A 23,764-nucleotide genomic window follows, 5' to 3' on the forward strand; every position below is an offset into this window, starting at 1 on the left:
TAACTAACCAAGGGCAAAACACTGCGGGGGCTCAAGGTCCCTCCACACAAATCCACTAAGTGACCTTGAGTGATGGAAAACACGATACGTGGGATGGAAGAGTTCTGCCTGAGCATACATTTACTAATGTAGGGGTTGTCATATTTCAGAAATCAGGACATCCCGAAAGTTGTTGATATTTTCGTAGGTAATATATATTTTTAGATCGCAGCCACAATTCTTTTATTGCCATTGCTTATGGCGACGTGCCTCCTTCCTTCATTTCCCTTTTTTCTCCTTTTTCATGGAAATGCAGTCCGCAAACACACCAATAAACCAACATAGGCAAGCTGATCCTATATGACATCCTGCTCGATTTTGAGTCGCTGTCTGTTACAAAAGAGCGCAGCGCACCGCCAACCAAGGCAGGGGATGGGGACCTGACTACAATTCCCATCACCGCTGGTCACTGGCGGCGCAGCGCTTGGGGACTGACGGGAATTGTAGTCCGCCCGTGGCCTCCACCGCATTTCCCCGCGGCTACGCTTCCCGCCCTGGCATCTGAGTCCCGCCAGGTGCCGCTCTTCCGCGAGGCGCTTCGCCCGGCATCGCGGCTCCTCGCCGAGGCCGCTGGGTGGCGCATCCGCCCGCGCCCGGCCGCTCTTCTGAGGAGACGAAGGGGAGCCGCCGCCATTTTCCCCGCCCCTCTCTGAGGCAGCTGACGGTTTCTCGAGTCACAGGAGCCGCTTGGCCTCGCGAGTCCAAAGGTAAGGCCTACGTTGCGGGGCCAGGCATGGCCTTCCTCGGCGAAACGGGCGGGGTGAAGCGCCCGAGGCTAGGGTCAGTGGCTAAGCGAGGAAAGGTGGCGAACCCCTAATTTCTGGAGCGGGGCCGCCAAAGCCGCACCTCTTGCTATAATAAGCAAATGCAGAGGAGGTGGCCTTGGGGAAGACTCAAGAGGGAGTAACTTGGCCCACCCTCTCACGATTTCAGCCCCCTTTCAATAGGATTGGCGTGGGTAGGGGCGGCCCACCCCATGAAGCAAGGTGAGTCGGTTGCCTCAGGCAGCAGGATGCACAGGGGCGGCAGATGCCTATGTGGATCTTTCTTCCCACCTTCCCACCCCGCCCCCGATGCAGATTATTGCTTGCCTATCAGGAAGGAGGGGCGTTTTGAGGTTCGCCTCATGTGCCAAAATGCCATGTACTGGCCCTGTGTGCGGGTGTCCCACACACAACCCCCAATTTGGACAGTTCCCTCCTTGCTTCTCCACCTTACCCCACAGATCTGTGGGACTGTGAGTGTGTAACTTCACTTTTGCACTCCTGCAGCCTTTATCCTGTAAGACTTGAGTGTGTGCATATGTGGAGGGAGGAGAGTGTGCTATCTCGAGCACATCCCCCACCCCACCCCGCTACTTTCCTGGAAAAGGGTGTTATGAGAGCAGAGTAGCTGCAGTAATCTCGGGGTTTTTTTTATTATTATTATTCCACAATTGCTTCCCTCATGCTGAAGATGACAGGTAGCTGGGTGGTGGCACTGCCACATGCATGTCATGTTTTCTTTGGCTTCTGCTTCTTAGGTGGCTTGCTCGGTTTTGACACGTGGAATAAAAGCTGTGCAGGATAAAAGCAAGATGTTTCCTTGTAGTATGCAAAGAAACAGTGCCCCCTGGGAACCAAGATGGTTGGGTGTGGCTGCTGGACACACCTATACACATGACAAACTTCTGATGCTGAATTCTCCTTTGATAATGCAACCCGAATCCTTTTCTTCCTATAGTACAACAGGAATGTCGATTACCCGGCATGTAATTGCTCAGGTTTTTAAATAAGTTGTTTGGAAAATGCAGCTTAGCTAATTTTTCTTCACCACTCAAATTGCTCAGGTTTTTAAATAAGTTGTTTGGAAAATGCAGCTTAATTTTTCTTCACCACTCAAATCTGTCAAAGCATGGGAAAAAATAACTTCCATTCCTTTGCAGAGGGGTGGGGAACCTGTGACCAGCCATATGTTTTGTCGGCCCCAATCAGCATGGCCAGTGATCAGGAATGATAATGCTGGAGCATGACATGCTCCCATCGCTCATCAGCTGATAGCTAGTGGGAGCATGCCTAGCTCCAGGTAGGAACAGGTTTACAACATTTGGGGCTTTTTAGCTTAGGAGAAAAGGCAACTAAGAGGGCACACAATGGAAGTTATAGAATTATGCATGGTGCAAAAAAAGATTTTTCTCCTTGTCTCATAATACGAGGACCTGGGTCATCTGATGAAGCTTAATTGTAGAAGATTCAGGACAGACAGAAACACAGAATTGTAGAGTTGGAAGGGACTAAAAGGGCCATCTAGTCCAACTCCCTGCAATGCTGGAATCTTTTGCCGAACATGAACCTGTCATTAGGAGTCTCATGCTCTAGTGACTGAGCTATCTCTGTTCTTCTTCACACAGCTCTTAACCAGGAGTGGGGAACTCCTGACCTATGGGCCAGACTAGACCTACAATACTGTTTTCCCCAAAGCACACCCATCTATAATGTCTGGTCTGCTGTGGGGTGGATAAATATAATATTTAAAAGGAACAATCCAGTGCTTAAAGTGAGCTGATAATTGTTTCTTTACTTGGAGCAAGATGTAGTTCCATGGTGAGAGTGCACCTTGCTCCAGCAGCATTTTGTTAAGAGGAACTCCTACATGATGCTTCTCTACCCACACCCCCATGGGTGAGAGAAAGAAGCTCTTTGCCAGCCCTATGCCATGTGCTTCCGAAAAGTGGCTGTCAGGTCAAGTGCTTGGAAACTCCTCACAAGGGATTTTGACAGATGAGCCAGACAACCCACCTGTCAACAACCCACCTGTCAATAAGGTGATGCCATATTGATGTCATGTGATTGAGAGGTGGGTTGCGATTTTGAATCGAGGCCTAAGATACTTGACTCTTGTGACAACCGGCAACTGATGGGCATCGTACATCTTGTCAACCATGTGAAAGAGTGAATAAAGCAGCTGAAGTAATTGAGGTTGCTATTGGTGCATGCGATGTTAAATTTGATATATTGAGTGAAGGAAATAACTGGATGTCTCTGATAATGCCCACCAACAACTTTAGTATTTGAATGCTGTTTAAAATCTCTCATTTGTAACATGTCCACCATGACCAAAGCTTTTAATTTGCCGAGAAATTATGCACACACAGCTGCAGAAAAGTAAAATGCATCAGTAAACAATTTTTGAACATTTTTTCCTGTGGATGGCACATCACTGCAATATTTGAAAGACACTAATGAAAAAGTATGTGTAGTATGCTTTCTTAAAATTTTAAAACAGAGGTCAGGTGTGTATTTGTCTTTGCTCCTCTTTCTTCCAGAAATTTTGTAGACATAATGATTTCAGAAAAATCTTGTGCCATATTTGTGTTACCTGTGTAAACCAAATTATTTATTTATGTATAAAGTTTATCATTTGCTTTTCAGCTGCAAGTTGCCCAAGGCAGTGTCCAATTTATAAAACTAGACGAGCTGGAACAATAAAGCCATTAAGCTAGCACCATTGACAGGGCTATTCTATGCATGTATACCCCGAAGGAAGTCCAGTTGTGTTTAATAGGACTTTCTCACTGGTTAACCCAGTGTTTCCGAAACTTGGGTCTCCAGGTACTTTTGGAATACAGTTCCCATCATCCCTGACCACTGGTCTTGCTAACTAGGGATGATGGGAGTGATAGTTCAAAAAACAGCTGGAGACCCAGGTTTAGGAAACACCAGATTAAACTATTTAGGATCCCACATGTTTAATTAGTTAATTAATGTTTTAATTAGAAAAGTGCCCACAGGTTAAGTCAGCACCTGTACTATCTAATTTCAATGCATATGCTAGCAAAAGCTACAGCTGCTGATGGCATTTTAGAAGAATTCAAAATATTTTTATTAGAAATTTGCAGGTTAGACCTATTTATGTCAATAACAAATATTGAGGTAAGCTACCTGAAGGCTAGAAGGAGCAATTATTAACTAAGAGCTCAATCCTCTCAAAAATTAGTCCCATTAAAGTTGTTGGGATTCATTCCTACTAAGGGTGCAGGCTGAATATTTGGAAAGTATTTGGAAACCATCTTGGCTTTTCCCACCTGGCCTGAGAGTGAAGGGCCCTGATTGACTCCAGCTACAAAAGCTGAGACTGCTGAAGAGGCCAAAGGCCATCTTGGTAGTCTCTTAAGTGCAGAACCAGGCCATCAAGCCTGAGCTTCCACAGCCGCCAGTCGCCATGAGCCACCATTGGCAGCATTAGCAGCAACAGCTGCAAATATGTTCTATACATATGATAATACTTTGTTCTCTTGTTAATTATGCTGTTTTAAATACACATTTCATATTTGACTTCCTTTAGTAATATTTTCTTTTGAAAAGTTTAAGGTAACTATGCGAGACTATTATTTGTAGACTTTAGTTTTGCATTTAATACTATTCTTTTTTTAAAAAAAAGATATTTATTACTTTTAGAGCTTACAAAATTGGAAAAGAAGAGAGAGAGAAAAAACACAAGGAAGAAAAAAACAAAGGGGGGGAGCAATACAATACACAGCCTAACTAAACACATTAAAGTAAACAAAACCTTATCCCTAACCCTAACCCTAAACAAAATAAAAAAACAAAAACAATTTAAAAACATACATCACACCTTTCCCATACTCTATTTTTCATTCCCTTGTTTCATCGACCTCCTCTCACCTCCCTTTTTGTGTTCCACTTCTGTTAATTATTTTAGCAAATCCTTTTCATCTTTCTCTATTTTCTGTCATACTATAAATATCTTAACATATTTTTAACCTTATTTTCCATTAAGACTAGAATACTTATATATGCTTAACTCCTTATAACATTTCTGCTAAGGCCATAAAATTTCATTCCAACATTTTTCTATCACTCATTAATTTTACAGTGTTTCTATAAATAAACTTTACATTTTCCAATCTTCTTCCACCATCTCTTCTCCCTGGTCTCGGATTCTGCCAGTCCTTTCCGTCAATTCCATATAGTCCATCAACCTGGAGATCTTATGTCCGAGGCTCTTAACTCTTTTCCAAGTCCCTTCTGCAGGTCTTCTTCATATTCTTTAATGCTAAAGAGCAGGTCTCGGGGAGACTCCAACCTAACAATGCTTTTGTTCCTTCTCGACAGGTCATCCAAATTTCCATAATTAAAGTTAAGATCCATAAAGCATTTCAAAACATGTTTCAAGCTTCCTCCAAATCCAAAGGCCCCCAGAACTTCAATCTCCTCCTGACCCAAGTCCATATCCCAAAAGTCCATTAATCCCTGCATAGAGGGATCTTTCCAACTTTCCTTCTCCAGTCCAAGCCAGTCTCCGATCCTCAAAATCTGACTTTTTCTAGATTCAATCATAAAAGGCCTCAACTTATAGTCCTCAATTTGCTTCTGTAGGGCTAAGGATCCCACTTGTATTACTTTAGGTTCGACAACAACAGCTTTCTCCTTCTCCTCCACAGTTTGTCCTGCCAGAGTAGATTCCTGTACCAAGTCCTGAGTAATTTCTGTGTTGGTGCTCACTTTTTGACTCAAATTAATCGCTTTTTGTCCCAAGTTGTCAGTTTTAGTGGTCAAATAATTTATCTTCTTATGAAGCTGTTCCAGCGAATAGCTTATCTTACATAATGCGGTCACTATGGCTTCTCCTGTCAACATTTTTAAATGGTCCAAGGTCAATCCCTGGTTCCCACAATTTCTTATCCTACAGCTGGAGATTCCTCAGTTACACTCCTGTAACAGTTTCAAAAGCTCCCTCTAGAGGGAAACAGTTCCACTTGTATCAATCCTTTCAAGCACAACTCAAGCAATAAAGTTAGTTTCAATTTTCAGTTACTTTCCTCCTTTTTAAACGCAGAAGGGGACAATGGAAACAGTATCTTTCTCTTATTCAGCTAGCTGTCAAATACGTTCTGTTTACAGTCAATGAACTCTCCCCAAACGTCCCCCCCCTCTTTTTTTTTTGGCAGCCCGTTTCCAGGTTCAGAGCAGTGGTAATTTGATTTTTCACTCTCTCCTGCAGGCTTGCTAGGTCCAAAATCCCCCCCCTTCTCCTGCTTCCAAGGGGGGGTTTGATAATTTTAACCGATGGAAATGTAATCCTTTGCCAAAGGCTTTCCAAGACTTTAGCTTGTAACGTCTTTGCTCCAATCTATTTACAAAAGAGAAAGGCGGACTTCCTGTTTAAAATCTTCCCGTTTCGATGCCAAATTAAGGTATTTAAAGATCCATTTTTCCATTCTATTCACGGGTTGTTGTTTAAAGTCCAATTGTCCACAGGAAAAAGTCAGCGCTCTCCGGCAACAGCAATGCGGCTTCACTCCGTGAAAGAAGCAGTCGATTCAAAGCACCGCGCCGCTCACCCCACGTCGCTCCGGATCCCCAAAACAGGGTTTCCCCGCGAGTAGGGGAGGCGCAAAAGGTGCCAGCCGAATCCCAGGTTCACAAGCTTCTTCCGCCTGTGATTTCAGTGGGTCTCCGCCTTCGCCGTGGCGGTTCAGACCCTACTTTCCACGGAGCAAGTTCCTCCCGATCGGAGGAGCTCCGCCATTGCCGGAGGCGTCAACCCAGAAGCCTCATTTAATACTATTCTTCCGCATAGATTGGTGCCCAAATTATTAGGCTTGGGACTTCCACCATGCTTGTGCAGGTGGATATTAGATTTTCTATCAAACCGTTCCCAAAGGGTCAGGTTGGGTTCCCACGTCTCTGCAGATCTCATCACGAATACGGGGACGCCGCAGGGGGGCGTGTTGAGCCCACTTTTATATGCACTCTGTACAGCTGACTGTGCCCCCAAATACCCCAGTAATAAGATCATTAAGTTCGCAGATGATACAGCGGTGGTTGGTTTAATCACGGCTGGAGAGAGGGAGGCGGCCTATAGGAAGGAAGTTGAGCAGTTGAGGGAGTGGTGCAGGAAAAACAACTTACTCCTTAACTTAAAGAAAACAAAGGAGATCATCGTGGACTTTAGGAAATGTAAACTGAATATTCAGCCACTTATTATTGAGGGGAAGTGTGTGGAACAGGTCTTGGTGTTTCGATTTCTGGGAATGGAGTTGAGAGATGACCTAACCTGGGGAGAAAACAGCAAAGACCTGATGAATAGAGCACAGCAGAGGTTATATTTTCTGAGAATCCTCTGCAAAAACAATCTCTCAAAGGACCTGTTGATGGCATTTTACCATTGCACTGTGGAGAGTGTATTATGGTCTGTGTGTGTGGTTTGGGAGCTGCACGGCCAGGGAAAAAACAGTGCTGTCCAGGGTTGTGAATAATTGGGTGCACTCTTCCCACCTTAGATCAAATCTATGCTGTCAGGTGCCATAAGAAAGCGGCAGAGATAGCGCAGGATAGTGCGCACCCCAGAAATGATCTCTTTCAGCTTCTGCCTTCTGGAAGAAGGTATAGGGTTATTAAGGCCAGGACTAGCTGCCTGAGAAACAGTTTCTACGCAAATGCAATTCTGGTTCTAAACGCAGCATAAGGGGTCTCTATAGTAAAGTGTATTTTAAAATGGGGTTTCTGAGTTTTTAGGGGTTTTTGAATGCTTTATGTAGTTTTTCAATTTCATTGTTCTGCGTGGGACAGTGACAATAAAGATATCGTATATCGTAATCCCCTCATTAGGTTTGCAAGTAAAGAAGCTATGATAGACTCAGTGTTTATTTTCAAATCTCATTATGCTGGTCCAGATTTAACATTCAAATAAATCATTTTAACAAATGTATTTAACAGCTGTTTAAAGATAACACAGTGAATGGTGTGTCAGAGCCTACCTTGAATTTATAGTATCTGAATTAAGGCTTAACCAGAAGTGTCACATAAACCTAAGAAACTGTTAAGTTCTTGAAGATCAGCCCTACACTGTAACAGCAAGTGATTACTTGTTGGTGTTTTCTATTTCTTCAAGAGTGCGACAACATATATTTCTACTTCTGAGAAAGGCTTTTAGCAGTCAAGGAATCTCATCAGTTACCTAAGTACAGGTAACCCCCAATTTACGTGGGGGTTACATTTCAGTGAAATCACATATACAGTGGTACCTCGGTTTATGAACTTAATCCGTTCCGGAAGTCCATTCTTAAACCAAAGCCGTTCTTAAACTGAGGCGCGCTTTCCCTAATGAGGCCTCCCACCGCCGGTGCCCTTCCACCATTCAGCTTCCATTCGTAGACCGAGGTAAAGCTAACCAGAACACCTACTTCTGGTTCTGCGGGGTTCGTAAAACGAATTCATTAACAGGGCTGTTCATAGACCGAGGTACCACTGAATTTGAAACACCATTGAAAAAGCCTGCATAGACCCAATTCTGCCCCTTTTTGTGACATTTGCAGTTCAGTTCTGGCATGATGCAAGCAGTCACACACATACCAGACACACCTAAAACAGTCACTGCCTGTAGTCTCAACTACTCACTGAACGTTAAGGGTTCATTCACCACCTTACATTATGTTGGTATATGCCAGGCTTCCTCAGCTTTGGCCCTCCAGATGTTTTGAGACTACAGTTCCAATCATCCCTGACCACTGGTCCTGCTAGCTAGGGATCGTGGGAGTTGTAGGCCAAAAACATGTGGAGGGCCAAGGTTGAGGAAGCCTGGTATATGCTGTTATCTACAAGACATACCTTTCTACATTCTGCATAAAACAAACAGGTTAGTCCTTAGGGAAGTGAATCAACTCACACAAATCGGGCACATAGCTGTCAACTTTCAGATTTGAAAATAAGGGATCAGCAGCCTCAAAAATAAGGGATCAGCCGCCTCACCTGTCCTGGGGACAGTCTTCAGGATATCTAACAATCCGGGATAGCAGCGGGAAACGGCTCTGGAATAAGGGAATTTCCCACCAAAAAAGGGAAGGTTGACAGCTATGATAGGGCATCAGGAGTGATACTTAGCTGCAATCTCTAAAATAGAAGGTAATAATGGAGACGTTTATAGGTTTGTTTTAAGGATTACAGCTGGATCTGAGGTAGCCAGTGTGGTACCCTCCAGAGGTTATTGAACTACAACTCTCATGATCCCTGGCTATTGACCATGATGGTGGCTGGAGTCAATGGGAGTTTGAGTCCAACATCTGGAGGTCGTCATGTCTACTCTGAATATGAAGCACTTTGAACTCTCAAAAACCCATATAAAAGTTAAGTATTAAATTTCATACCTTTAGAATTCTAAACTTAAATGTCTTCTTATTTAGGAAAACGCTTGAAAACCCTTTTCTTGAAGGAGGGATGACATGTAATGGACCAGATAACTGTGAAGCTCGTGCCACTCCAGAGGATGATCCTGACCAAGATCTTGCTAAAGAATGCTCCAGACTACAAACATTTACCAATTTTCCAAGTCACTGTCCTATCTCCTCCTCAACCCTAGCCCAAGCTGGTTTCTTCTACACTGGAGAGGGAGACAAAGTAAAGTGTTTTAGTTGTCATGCAGTCATTGAAGGATGGCAAAATGGGGACTCGGCAGTTGGAAGACATAGAACTGTTTCTCCAAGCTGCAAGTTTATTAATGCTGTTAAGATTCTGAAGAATGATACACATTCTGTTTTCCCAAACTGTTCACACAGAACTGAAATCAGCCTTGCAGCTGACTCTCCCCAGCCCCCTCTTGATCCATCCTCTGATCTCTATGCAGATTATCTTTTGAGAAGTGGGCAAGTAGTAGATCTCTCTGGTTCTCTGTACCCCAGAAATCCTGCCATGTGTAGTGAAGAAGCCAGGCTGAGATCTTTTCACAACTGGCCCTCCCATACTCTTATCACTCCGAAAGAGCTGGCCCATGCTGGACTCTATTACACTGGCACTGGTGATGAAGTTGAATGTTTCTGCTGTGGAGGAAAACTGAAAAACTGGGAACCTTCTGATCGTGCTTGGTCAGAGCACAGACGCCACTTCCCTAGGTGTTTTTTTGTCCTCGGCCACGATGTGGGAAATGTTGGAAGTGTTTCAAATCAATCTGGTGATACCAGCCTGGATAGAAGTGACATACATAATGCTGACCTTCCCCAAACTCCATCTATGGCAGATTATGAGAACCGAATCAAGACATTTGCGACATGGAGGTATTTGGTTAGCAAGGAGCAACTTGCCCAAGCAGGCTTTTATAGCCTAGGTAAGCTGAATACAGAGCTTCAAAGTTTGTATTGCTATCCCTCAAGGGGGAAAACGACATTATATGATTAGTAGTGCCTAACATGGTTTCAATGAGCTCTTAATAAAATTAGCAAAATGATAGAATTAAAAGCAGTGGCCTTTTTCAGTTCTCTTACTGTTTTTTAGAGCACCAAGTTTGACTAACTCTTGTTAACATGTTAACACTAGTGTGTAATTCTAAATTTGGTGCTTTTTAAATAATTCAAACAACTGAGTCACTGTTTTTGTTTTTTGTGCTAAATAATCTTCAAATGAAATATTTGTTCAAGCGCATTATTATTATTATGTCCTTTGCATTGGAGAGGATATACTTTTCATGTACTGCATTTGATTTAGTGCAGATTCTTTTTCTTCCAACTTACTTAAAATTCACCCCATCCCAAGAACTTGGGATAGTTAAAAATATGTTAATGACAGAAATTTACAGTTGGCCTGTTCTTAGAAACCAAAAGTCAATTTGAATGTAAAAGTCTTACGCTGCATAGGAGAATTTAATAGGCTACCTTAAATGATGTGGTGGGACATAAATATGGACATGATGGTTTTTAGTGATGCACAGTTCATTTGTGCTGAACTTTGGTTCCACCCCAGAAAAATGTGAATATCTGTATGTTAATTTGTGTTGCCTAGAAAAGTGTTGCCTAGCCACTTGAAAATAAAATAGGGGGTTCTAAGAGAAAAGATAAGGAATGATAGATAAGTTTCCTTTTAAGATACAGCTTTTCTACCTCAACTTACCTGCTGCAATGGGTGCATATGTGTCTTGGGGCACACACTAGTTCATCTGAGGCAGTTGAGAGGCATGATCACCAGCACCCCACGTAAACTGAATGTGCACCCCAGACACTCCAGAGTCTGCAGCGCAAGCATGCTAGACAGATTAATGTGGAAGGTGAAGGTGAAAAGGCCTGAAAACAGTTTATTTAATTAGGGCAAAACTTGCCCCCATTTTGGATCATTTTCTCCAGGACTGCTCACCTGGCACCTGGCATAATAAGCTTTCATTCCATTCAAATAAATATTTGCAGAGGCAGATTTTATTAAGAGCTTATACATGAATATATTCCTACTTCTCCACAGGTAATGGTGATAACGTTGCATGCTTTCACTGTGGTGGTGGATTACAGGAGTGGAAGACAGATGAAGATCCTTGGGAGCAGCATGCAAAATGGTTTCCTGGGTGAGGCACTTCATTTCTCCCTATGTGTATTATCTGTTATCTGTGCTAGTGTCTATATATACATACTGTACATTGTATACTTATGTTAATAAGTACTCTTCACGTGGTTCCATTCCATTTTCAGGAGACTCTGCAAATGTAGATTACCTGTTTGTAAAGTGGTCTGTGATGTTGGAATTTAAACCAGCTGCTCTGTGACCTCCTTTGCAAGCTTCTCACCAATCTATTCTTTAATATTTCCCTTAACATTTTTTTGGGGGGAGGGGTGCGGAGACATTCCAGACAGCAGCCTGGTAGGAAAGGGAGGCCATCTCAGAAAGAGTTGTTCTGTCTGTCAGCTCGGAGGCAAAGTTATGTGGGAGATGCAGTTGGAAGAAATTGGATCTCTAGGGCTTCTGAATCCTGGGCAAGTTTTGGTGATTGCTCTCTGCACTGTCCCTCTCCCTATGATGGAATGGAAACAGACCAACAGAGACCTCACTGTTTATGTTGGTAAACAGGATCTGTGATTGATGCTCCCAAAGCCTCTTCTTTCTGGGGAAATGGTGAAAAGAGAGCTGTACTGTTAGCAAGCAAATTAAAAGATGGAATATAACATGGTAGGACGGGAGATTGTTTGTTGTTTCCAGATCAGTCACTCACTGCACCTGTCAATGATTTAAAGCAGTAATTTGGTTTTTAACTTCCATATAATCTGATCAGTGTACATTTTAAGAAATTATGTCAACTTCCACTTCCATAACATATTAAGAACATTTTTTCATAGGCTACTGTGTTCTTCCAGATTCACTATAAGTGCATTCTTCCATGTGACTGTTTTAGGTAATATCAATTTTATTTAGTTCAAATATTTTCCATCTAGGTGCAAATACCTGGTAGAAGAAAAGGGGCAAGACTTTGTGAATAACATTCATTTAACACCACAACAGGATTCTACAGTAAGTGTGTATCTTCTCCACTCTCCCTACCCTCCTGCCCCCAGGAACCATGCTTTCTGGATACCTCCATTGAAAATCTATTTTAAGATAAATGTAATTTTGAACTATAAATTCACTGAACCAGTCAAATGAATAAAAGGGCTTTGGTTACTATCTTGCCATCTTTCTCCAGCTGCCTATGTGTGAACAGATGGTGCTTCCATATGTTGTTGTAAAGGTTAATTACTATATGCTGCGTTCAAGTTACTTAATTTTATTATTATTATTATTATTATTATTATTATTATTATTATTTATTAGTTGGTTTCTTTTACCAAAAACAACTGAAAGTGATTTGCCACCAGAAAAACAAATAAACAAAAATCCACATAGATAAATGAAATGAAAAGAAAAAATCATCCCTATAAAAATGTAAAAATTAACAATGCTGTTTCGGTGTGAGATTCCAGGGGTTCCAGGTGCTTACCCAGGGTTTGTGCTCCATTTGGGAATGAGGCAAAGTGGAGACTGGAGTCTTTAGGAACTGACAACACCTCCAACTTCCACCTCCATGTCCTTAATCTTGCTCAGCTGCTGCTTCTGTTGCTGCTGCTGCTGCTGTTGTTGTTGCTTCTGGTGGTGGTTCCTGTCAGGCAGTGGCAGTGGCAGTGGAAGCAAAATGATGTTGATGATGATGATGATGATGATGATGGGGAAAACATGGATAGTAAATGAGCATAAGACTCCATTTAGAACTATTGGTCCAGAATACATGCTGTTCTCAGCAGAGTAATTTACTTGCTCAAATTTTTTTTAAAAAAATGGGCTTGTGTAAATCGCAATACTACTTTAAAATTATTGTTTTTAGGGCTTCAATGTAATATTACTAGACTATGATTATCTATGAACGTACAAAATTATTAAAAATAGCACTGGTCGTTCCTTCAGCCTGAAGATTACAATTTACAGATTGACAAATGGGGCTGCATCCAATATAGTCAGACTTTGAGTAGACCCACTGAAATTAATGGACATGACTAGCATAGGTCCATTAATTTCAGTAGGTATTCCCTGAGTTGAACTCAACCAATAGTCTATTTCATGTACCTCTACCCCCTTGGGTTGAATACAAATGTGCCCTTCTACATGCAGAAATTACCTCCTGATCACACCTTGCTTTGGATCACATCCACGCCACCTAGTGACTTCCATGGCAACACTAAGGCTCTCCCAGTTTGTTTCGGGCCCCACTCAACAAGCAGGCCACACGCTGGATCTGATCTTTGGTGCTGGCATAGATGTGATCATTCTCCACTCTGTGGAAGTGCCATGGTCTGATCACTACGCTCTGAAAGCCAAGATTGACTTCCTGCTCCTCCCCTGCTCGGGTGGCGAACCTATTTGGGCTCGCCCGCAAAGGCTGATGGATCCTGATAGATTCCGCCAGGCCTTGCGGGACCCTGTTCCACCTGGCGACTCATTAGATGACCTTGTCGAGGACTGGAATAACCGGCTCTTGGCGGCCATTGATGAGATCACGCTTAAGCGCCCTCTGCAACCCCGTCGAAACCAAGCCCCTTGGTTTACTGAGGAGCTTTGGAAAATGAAGCGGGATCTCAGACGGCTAGAGCAAGTATGGCGACGGACTCGTGACAGAGCTTCAAGAACGTCTTATAGGACGCTTATGAAAACCTATGAGATGGCTATGACAGCTGCTAAGAAATCTTACTTCGCAGCTTCCATTGCATCCACTAGCTCTCGCCCGGCACAACTTTTTAGAATAATTAGGTCAATAACATCCTTAGGAAGACAGCCAAATTTAAGCACAAATTCGACCCACAGCTGTGAGGCATTTGCAAGCTTTTTTGTGGAGAAAGTCCTGCTGTTCCGCCGTGACCTCCCTGCCAATTTAGTTACAGTGACAGAACTGGAGGCCCCTTGACTGTCTTCAGGTCCAGTGTTGGACCATTTCGATCGGATACTCCCTGCTGATGTGAATAGATTCCTCCAAGCTGGTAGGCCCACCACCTGCCTCCTTGATCCGTGCCCATCTTGGCTGATTAGGGCATGCCCAGATGTTGTGCGGAACCTCCTGGTTGAAATTATCAATTTGTCCCTTGGCATGTGGACATTCCCAGGGGAGCTGAAGGAAGCAGCGGTGTGTCCACTCTTAAAGAAAAATTCTCTAGATCCTTTAGACCTATCCAATTACCGCCCAGTTTCAAATCTTCCATATCTGGGTAAGGTAAGGTAATTGAGAGAGCGGTTGCTGAACAGCTTGGTAGGTTTCTGGAGGAAACATCGGCTTTAGATCCATTTCAGTCCGGGTTCTGTCCTGGTTTCGGGACCGAGACAGCTCTGGTTGCCCTAACAGATGATCTCTGTAGACACCTGGATCGAGGCGGGTTGGGACTGCTGATTCTTTTAGATTTGTCAGCAGCCCTTGACATGGTCGATCATGATCTTCTGGACCACCACCTCACCAACGTGGGGATACAGGGCATAGCCCGTAAATGGCTGTGCTCTTTTATCTCTGGTCGGGGACAGAGGGTGGCACTAGAGAGGGAGATGTCATTGCACCAGTCCTTGGTGTGTGGAGTGCCACAGGGCGCAATCCTCTCCCCAATGCTTTTTAACATCTTTATGCGTCCCCTTGCCCAGATTGTCCAGAGCTTTGGACTGGGTTGTTACCAATATGCTGATGACACTCAGCTCTATCTGCTGATGGATGGCCACACCGACGGCCCCAGACACAGTGACCAGATGCTTAGAGGCTGTGGCTGGATAGTTTCGTGGGAGCCGATTGAAACTAAATCCTTCGAAGGCAGAGGTCCTCTGGCTGGGTCGGGATGGTATGGGGATGAGGGACCAACTTCCTTCTCTTGTGGGGGCCCAATTAGTGCCATTGACTTCCGTTAAGAGTTTAGGTGTAATCCTTGACGCCACCCTTTCCATGGAGGCGCAGGTTACAGCAACAGCCAAGGTGACATTTTTCCACCTTCGACTCATCATGCAGTTGGTCCCTTACTTTTCCCGCCCCGACCTGGCCACTGTGATCCATGCGACAGTTACATCCAGGATTGACTACTGTAATTCGCTCTACACAGGGGCTGCCCTTGAAGCTTTCCCAGAAACTCCAGCAGGGTCAGAATGATGCAGCGAGGCTCCTCATGGGGTCTCTGCCATGGGAGCATATTCACCCAGTGCTTTTCCAGCTGCACTGGCTCCCGGTGGAGTACAGGGTCAGAGTTAAGGTGCTGGTTTTGACCTTTAAAGCCCTTCACGGCCTAGGACCCTCATACTTACGGGACCGCCTCTCCCGGTATGCCCCACGGAGGACCTTAATGTCCATAAATAGCAACACTCTAGAGGTCCCGGGCCCTAAGGAAGTTAGATTAGCCTCATCCAGAGCCAGGACTTTTTCAACATTGGCTCCGGCCTGGTGGAACGCTCTGTCTCATGAGACTAGAGCCCTGCAGGATCTGATTTCTTTCTGCAGGGCCTGTAAGAAAGAGTTGTTCCGCCTGGCCTTTGCTTGGAGTCAATTTGATTCCCTCCCCCTTCTTTCTTTTTCCTTTCTCCTCCTGTGATGAGGCTGCATTTTAATTGTTTTAATATTTTAATGTTGTATTTTAATCTTGTTTTTAAGTTGTATTCATTCAACTCATTTTTATTATTGGTTGTTAGCTGCCCTGAGCCCAATCTTGGCTGGGGACAGCAGGGTATAAATAAATATTATTACAGTGGTGCCCCGCAAGACGAATGCCTCACAAGACGGAAAACCCGCTAGATGAAAGGGTTTTCCGTTTTGGAGGCGTTTCGCAAAACGAATTTCCTATGGGCTTGCTTCGCAAGATGAAAATGTCTTGCAAGTTCCTGCGGGGGTTTCCCCCCCCCTTTTTTCTAAGCGCTAAGCCGCTTATCAGCTGATCCACTAAGCCGCTAAGCCGCTTATCAGCTGATCCGCTAAGCCACTTATCAGCTGATCTACTAAGCCGCTTATCAGCTGATCCGCTAAGCCACTAAGCCGCTTATCAGCTGATCCGTTAAGCCGCTAATAGCGCTAATCCGCTAAACCGCTAATGGGCTTGCTTCTCAAGACGAAAAAACCGCAAGACGAAGAGACTCGCGGAAGATTCTTTTCGTCTTGCGAGGCACCACTGTATTATTATTATTATTATTATTATTATTATTATTATTATTATTATTATTATTTTATCCACCCTTGGTGCAATCCACCCTTCTCCACTGTTTTTTTTTTAAAAAAACTACCATTTGACCCCTCCCTGAACCATTCCCAAACACAGTAACTTCTCAGAGGGAGAGGTGATTTCACTCTCAGTACTGAGTCCTGTAATAGCCATTCCTCCTGATCACTGTGTGACTTCCTTGCCTAACAATAGATGTAGTTGGTACTTGAATTTGCTTATTTCTCTTTCTTTCGTACCACATGTCTTAGATTGTAAGCCATGATTTTAAAACATTGAGTGCTTTGGTGGTAAGGTTGATTTAAATGTAGCAAGTAAATGGGGGGGGGGGGAGGTATTGTGTTTGTAACTGTGGTTTGTATTTTTGTGTTTTTGTATTGTAAACCAACCTGTGATCTTTGGATGAAGGGTGGTACAGAAATTTAATAAATAATAATAATAGTAATAAACTGCTCTAGCACAAGATTTTACAGAACAACACCAGCAGTTGTTTTCTGTTCTGCTCACAGTTCATTACATCCTTTCTAATGTCAGTGTTTCTGTTTAGATAGAGGAAGCAGAGAAGTTTTCACATTTTACAGGTATGGATACAATTGTTTGTAACTGTCCTGCTTAGTTTGTAAATCAGTAAGCCTAACAACGGTCACCAGGTCTTCAGTAAACTAAACTTCCTGTATTTGTTTGTGCTCTTCCTCTCCTTGGATTTGTAAGGGAGATGGCAAAACCACAGTCAACATTACCATAAAAATCTGGTTGAAGCATAGAAAGATTCTCCTCCTTGAAGAGAGACTTTACATTCCTGCAATGGAGTCTTCTCTAGTCCCAAAGGAAATCTCAAATCCATGTTGCAGGCAAGGAACACTTGGTGAAGAGGGAGGGCAGGTAGAGGCAATGAATGAGTCTTGCTCAAGTTTAAGCAGAAGATAATAGAGAGGAGCCAGCTCCTGTGTGAGTTCCTGGGAATAATACATCTGGAAAAAATAGCATAGAGCAGCCTCAGAATTTGAGTCTGAAAAGATGAACGAAATTGTGATGTGATGTGCACCTAGCAGAAGGAAAATTTAGCAGATAGCCTCACCCTGAGCTTGAAAAGTCTTTCCAACAAAGGATTTGGACCTGAGTGTCCTCACATAAAAAAAGCATAGATCGTATAGTTCTTGGGCCAGCTTGACTCATGTCAACTAAGTGTCATGCCACAGGACTAGAGCTCAGCCATTAGGGCACTCTAGGAGCTCTACCTGCACTTCAGGAAACTTTATCATTCTGGTTTTAATCTTACATGTATCTGAACAATGATAAGTTGTACTGTAAACCATGTTTTCCATTAAGTATTTTAAAGTAATTCAGTATATCAGGACACCTGCTGTATTGTTATCTCAGTTAATTTCCTTGCTTTGATTATATTTTCATCTCCTGGTTTTGCAGATGAGGAACTTTTACAGAACCAGCTGGTACAGAATGCAATGCACATGGGTTTCAGCCTGGATGAAATTAGGAGCACTGTGGAAAGGAAATGCCATCTGTCCGCAGAGGGCTACAGATCTATTGAAACATTGGTCACTGACTTAATCAGTGCCCAAAGAGATAATAACCCTAGTGCATCCTGGGAAAGCACCTTGCAAAAAGGTGAGCACAGTATATGTCCAATGCATATATGGGAGTTGAGAACAAGAAAAGTTGCTCTGGATGGGATATATTTTTGCTGGAGGGCAGAGTGTTTGCTCATGGATACACGTAGTGGGGTTTTGGTGACCAGAATTTTGGGCAGCAGCACCCTTCCAACATTTTATTACACATTACTCCATTGACTGACTACTTTGACAGCTGTTTCCTATCTCTTTTTTGGTATGCTCTTGGTGTTCACTGATTTATCATTTTTAAAATACTTGTCCTGCTATTCCATTTAACATTCCTTCTGATGTTGGTCTAGGAAGACCCAGCTGGTCTAGGAAGATCCAGCTGGGGGTCAAGATTTAATTTTAGAGATGCATTACTTTTGCTGCTATTATGCATTTTTATTTTTTATTGTTAGACCTTGTGTATTACTTGAGGATTGCTTGATTTTATTGTATATTTATCGAGATGTTTTCATCAGTTCATTGTTTTTGATATATGTATAATATGTAACTGTTAAAGGATTATACATTTCTGTTGTTTATTTTTTGCTGTTGTAAGCCACCTTAGTATGGTTTGACTATGGAAAGATGACATACAAATTGGTGATCAGTTGAATAATTCCCCTAACTTTTTGGTAATCTTTGGATAATTTTCCTTTGTTTCTACAAACATGATGGTAATCAAATATTTTTACCACTTTTGCTTTATAGTTTAAAACAAAATTTATTCATTTATTTTAAAAAACATAAATTGGCAGGTGTACAAAACATTTTGTATGCCAAATTACTTTGCATAGTCTCCAAAGAGTTAGGCTGGTAGTTTTATCCTCATAATGTGGGGGTAAATTTGTTGTTGCTTTGTTTATTTAATGTACCTTTCACTCAGTCTTCCAGAGAATTTTCAGGGTGACTTCTAAACATAGAATCAAACAATAGCTAAGGCTGCAATCCTAATTCCATTTACCTGGGAGTAAGCCCCGCTGAATTCAATTGGAGTTCCTTCTGAATAGACATGATAAGATCGTGCTGTAAATTAGCAATCTCAGTGAAAAGAACAAGGAAATAGGCAAGGAAAAAAGCTCTCAAATGGACTGTAGCAACAAAACACAAAATTATTGTTTGCTGAAAGGTTGGTCAAAAAACAGTTGACCTGGTGCTATGTTATTTTCCCTTTGATACAGGAGTCTGTCCTCCACTGATCTAAAAGCCAACTGGATCTCTGTTCTTTTTGTTAAAGAAGTGAGAAAAAGTGATTTAGGAACAGTTTATTGTCAGCAGTTCAAAACTTAAACTGAGGATGACTACTCTAGTAAAATTCCAATGGAATTTTAATAGACATCCCAAAAATAGGAAAGGCAATATACTGGGGACAGAGGCTAGAAAACCTGGTAAATGAGGACAATTGCAGCTCATTAAAGGTTCACAACTTGCACTCTTGGCCAATATGCCACATCAGCTTAATTTAAGTTGTCAGCTGTCTATTTTTTTATCAATAGTTGTCATATTTGTTTAAGGAGGGAAAACATTTCAAGAATTTTTTGTAACTTTCTGTTTCCTTCTTAGATCTCAGTGCTGAAGAGAAATTAAGAAGTTTGCAGGAAGAAAAGCTTTGCAAAATCTGTATGGATAAAACTATATCAGTAGTCCTCATTCCTTGTGGACATCTTGTTGCTTGTAAGGACTGTGCTGAAGCGGTTGACAAATGTCCTTTGTGTTGCACAGTTATTACAAAAAGGCAGAAGGTATATATGTATTAATAAAAGCATCATACTATGCAACTGGAAAACTCCTACCATTACAGAAATAGATTGACTGCATATGCAGTGTTAATATGTAAATGGTTTTAAAGGAAATTAAGCTTAAATTGAATGCACTGATTTACTCTATGAATTATGTAGCTGCTAAATTGTGTGTACTTTGACTCACTTTAGTCCTGATGGCCTGACCCCGAGAGCCACAATGTATGTAGAGGCATCAGAAAGCTGTCCTGAGATGGTATATAGGGCAATATTTAGTTATGTCACCCACCACCACCTGCAGTCTGAAGGGATACAGCTCAAGCAGAAGCTTACTTCCCCAGTAAGGTCTAGGTTAGAGTTGCCCTGAGGTCCAGCCAAAGTTTTGTCCCATGAATGGCAAAGTGTTTGAAGAATGTTTCACACCAGGGCAGAGAGAATTGGTAGATCGACATTATTTTATATCGCTTAGGATGCAGTGGCAAGCTGATTGCACTTCATGTGTCTTTGTCATAGAAATGGAAAGCACATTATATCTCTACAACATTCAGTTTTCATAATGCATGTACATAAATGATTTATGTTGTTGCTTTATGTCTAGACATTTTAGGATGTTTGGGGAGTTTCAGAACAATAGCTTTTTGTTGGTGTTTTTAACTCTAATGACTCTTTAGTCTCCAGTTGAGAGCTGAATTGCTGATGGGGAACCTCTCCTATATGTCAGAAGGCTTATTCCAGTGATTTGAAGGAAATAGTTGAAAATTAATCCTATTTTGTACAATTTGTATTTCAAAATATTTACATCTACTAGTGTTAAATGTCAGGTGGTTATGTTTCCCCTTCCACCAGCTCACTTATTATATTTGTTACTGGTGTCTCTTTCTTGTTGACTTTGCAAATGGATTTGTTGAATTTTGCCATTCTGTAGATCTATATATATCATGCTTACTATCATGGTTAGATCTGCATGAACACTAACTGAAAATATATGTGACACCTTACATGCATAAATCTATGTGATTTGGGCTTTTTCCATTAAACTGCAACATTACAGCTGCAGTTCTGCCTAAGTTCTGTATTTGGAAATGCTGTTGACTTTATTGGGAGTTACAAAAAAGCATAGGATTGCAATATTTGGGCTTGATTTAAAACACTGTTAGGACCATTCCCTTAAGTTGCTAGAAGGAGCAGCATGGTGACACAGATAAGTCTCTGAACCCCAGGGCTGGCAGCAAGTTTTTGTAGTAGCTGTAGGGCACCATGCCCTGCTGCTCTGTGGAACTGCATTGTGGAACAGGCTTTAAATGTATTTGCTAGTTGATCTGAAAACAATCCAAAGGATAAATACCTCCAAGATGTGCAATAATCAAACAGCCTTTTGTATAACATTTGGTTTTCCACTTACTTTAGAGTTATCTACAAGTCACATGTTTTGAATATGATTCACATTGGTTAAGCTCAGTCAACCTAATGCTGTTGTTTATTGTAGTTTGTGTAAGAGCACACAGTGTATCAACATTAATTAATATTGTGCAGCAGCACTGCTAGTTAAATTATACCCTTCATTGGTAATTTATCCATCCTGATGGTTATATCTTTGTAGCTTTCATTCTTATCCATTTGTGTTTGCATCATAATGAGAATATGATCTGTATCCAAAAGGGATATCCACAGCATTTATACACCTCTCCACTTCTTTCACTTTGTTTTAAAATATATTTTTTAATTTTATTACAATTGATAGCAGCTTTAAACTATGTATATTTTGTCGAAAATATTGAAACACACTTATGCAAACAAATAGGTTTGGGATCTAACTGTATAATGAGTTTTGATTGTAAATATTGTTGATCTGTAACTATAAAATAATGGTTCACCACCATCTGGATTGAGTGGAGCAAATATATGCCAATGTCTTGACAGGTGATATATTTTTTTAAAAGTAGTATAATCATGTAATATAATCTTAGTACTATTTTGCAGTTCAACTCTGACAATTTTTAATAAAGTGATTTTATATTATATATTGAAATTTATTTCTCACATTCATAAGGGACACCACAAATAAGTCCGACTCCTGTCTTTTCTCTTCCTCTTCTTATTCTTTGGATACAGTAGAGGTGAGAATATTAGTGCTTCAGTTGGAGTTACCATCTCACTTCCCATCAAAGAATTCATACAGGGGAGAACCACATCAATGCTTGGAATGTGGAAGGAGCTTCAGCTTAAAGCAAAGTCTCACTAGGCATGAAATAATTCATGATGGAATGATACTATAAAAGCAGTGATTGCTAGCAGTCACTGAATCAGAGACACCTGTGCTACAAGGTGTGAATCTACACCCATACGTGTTTCCAACACTCTTGTATATCCCTAGGCACACTCCTAACAGGTTTAGAATCTTACTGGAGTTAAAACATGCATCCACTATAAATATGTGTTTCTGTTCTTATCCTTATGCCCCATAAAGATGTTGCACACACCAGAGCAGGTACGGTATCTTCAGCCTTGTCAGACCCAGGACCCACTGTTAACCCAAACATGCATTTGGGGACTCATTTCTTAATCTTCTACCATATATTTGTATACTGGTAGTGCTCCTCTTGCACCGCACCTTGATTATACCCTTTAATCAGATTGTGACCCACTGGTCGCAACTGGTCCCAACCCACCAGTTGAAGACCACTGCCCCAGAGGAATAAAGAAAGATTGGTTTATCATAATAAATGGAAGTGACAGCATATACAGCTGCTGTTTTCAGGCAGCAAGCTTACAATGAAAGTCGGTAGCAAATCGGGCAGCATGCACACCTTGACCATGAGGGTAAAAAGAATCCCTGTACTATCCTAAAGAAAGGTGTGGAATGGGTATATCTGTCCTAAAGAAAGCAGAACCTGTTAGGGATCAGAGGTCTGTACCTTTGGTCTGGAGTTCTGCTCTTCTCAATAGACTCAACCTGCAAGACTACAGCATCCCTCTCAGCCCTTTGGTCCGTGTCCAGCAAGGCATGAAGCAGGGAATTCCACTGGAGCTTTGAACTACCCAACCCTTGAGAATCGGGGATTTAAGTATTATTTGGAGCCAACGTATCCTTATGGGGAAGGGATGAGTGAGGATTATAACAGCTTTATTTTTTAGTATCATTGTTTGTTTCCTACAAGTTCCTGTATATTTACTATTTTGAAGTTGAAAGGAGATGACCCTGGTAAGAAATGACTCGTTGGTTATATTATATTTCTCCTGTTTCATGAGTTTACCATTGGAGGAAGATTATGTAGTCTGTGGAGAATGCCATTCTTTCCCACCGGAGGTGATAATTAATTTTTGCTGGTAACACAGGATTAGTGTACTGAGGTTTACATTAAGCTTTAGGAGGTCAGGATATTTACCCATATATTCCAGAACACATCACAAGTTACAATTTCTAGCGTTGGTTCATGTCACAATAGCCATACATTACTCAGAAATACGCCCCACTGAATTCAGTAGAGATTGCTTACATGCTAGTATGACTAGGGTTGCAGCTTGAATAGGCTAGTCTTATCAGTGTCGCACAGAACTTTTAACAAGTTACTCCATCTGTTTCTAGAGCAATGGGAAATTATTTCCCCAAGGATCCAGTTTATTCATTCCTTCAACATCTTTCCAGCCATGACAGGTACTGTAACTTTCCCAGTGGTTTGACTTTACCCCCAAAGGTGCACTCCTCCATTGTCTCCTGAGAAAGACTGATGCCAACCAGTGACAGTAAAAACAACAAAGCCCCAGCCCTTTCATTAAAAGCATTCAGGTTCCCAAAAAGCTCTTGGAACAAAAAGTCTGCTGGCAGAAGGACAATAAGGAGAAAGTAAGTTCAGCTTCTCCAGGGAGGGAGTTCCAGAGTCTGGGAGCAACCACTGAGAAGGTCCTCTTCCACATCCCTATCA

General features: G+C 42.0%; 1 protein-coding gene across 2 annotated transcripts; it reads left to right on the forward strand.

Moving 5' to 3' along the window:
- The first annotated feature begins 176 nt into the window (after positions 1 to 176).
- Positions 177 to 21,860, forward strand: XIAP (X-linked inhibitor of apoptosis). Of its 2 annotated transcripts, none has more exons than XM_081848552.1 (7): positions 177 to 746; positions 9,224 to 10,140; positions 11,262 to 11,361; positions 12,224 to 12,299; positions 17,034 to 17,067; positions 17,912 to 18,112; positions 19,666 to 21,860. In XM_081848552.1, exons 2-7 carry the CDS (start codon positions 9,258 to 9,260, stop codon positions 19,857 to 19,859), a joined length of 1,488 nt encoding a protein of 495 aa, XP_081704678.1. In that variant the 5' UTR covers positions 177 to 746; positions 9,224 to 9,257; the 3' UTR covers positions 19,860 to 21,860. The 2 variants fall into 2 exon arrangements, with proteins under 2 accessions (XP_081704678.1, XP_081704679.1); XM_081848553.1 differs by lacking the exon at positions 177 to 746 and adding an exon at positions 768 to 1,025.
- Positions 21,861 to 23,764: the final 1,904 nt, after the last annotated feature.

This window comes from Podarcis erhardii (assembly GCF_964252035.2).
Source record: "Podarcis erhardii genome assembly, chromosome: Z".
In the NCBI taxonomy this organism is placed as follows: domain Eukaryota; kingdom Metazoa; phylum Chordata; class Lepidosauria; order Squamata; family Lacertidae; genus Podarcis; species Podarcis erhardii.

What these genes read in the sequence shown, in the direction of transcription:
- XIAP (XM_081848552.1), top strand. Translation starts at nt 9,258, where the DNA reads ATGACATGTAATGGACCAGATAACTGTGAAGCTCGTGCCACTCCAGAG. An exon ending in AGCAGGCTTTTATAGCCTAG is followed by an intron (nt 10,141 to 11,261) that starts GTAAGCTGAATA and finishes ACTTCTCCACAG; the next exon opens with GTAATGGTGATAACGTTGCA. An exon ending in CACCACAACAGGATTCTACA is followed by an intron (nt 12,300 to 17,033) that starts GTAAGTGTGTAT and finishes GTTTCTGTTTAG; the next exon opens with ATAGAGGAAGCAGAGAAGTT.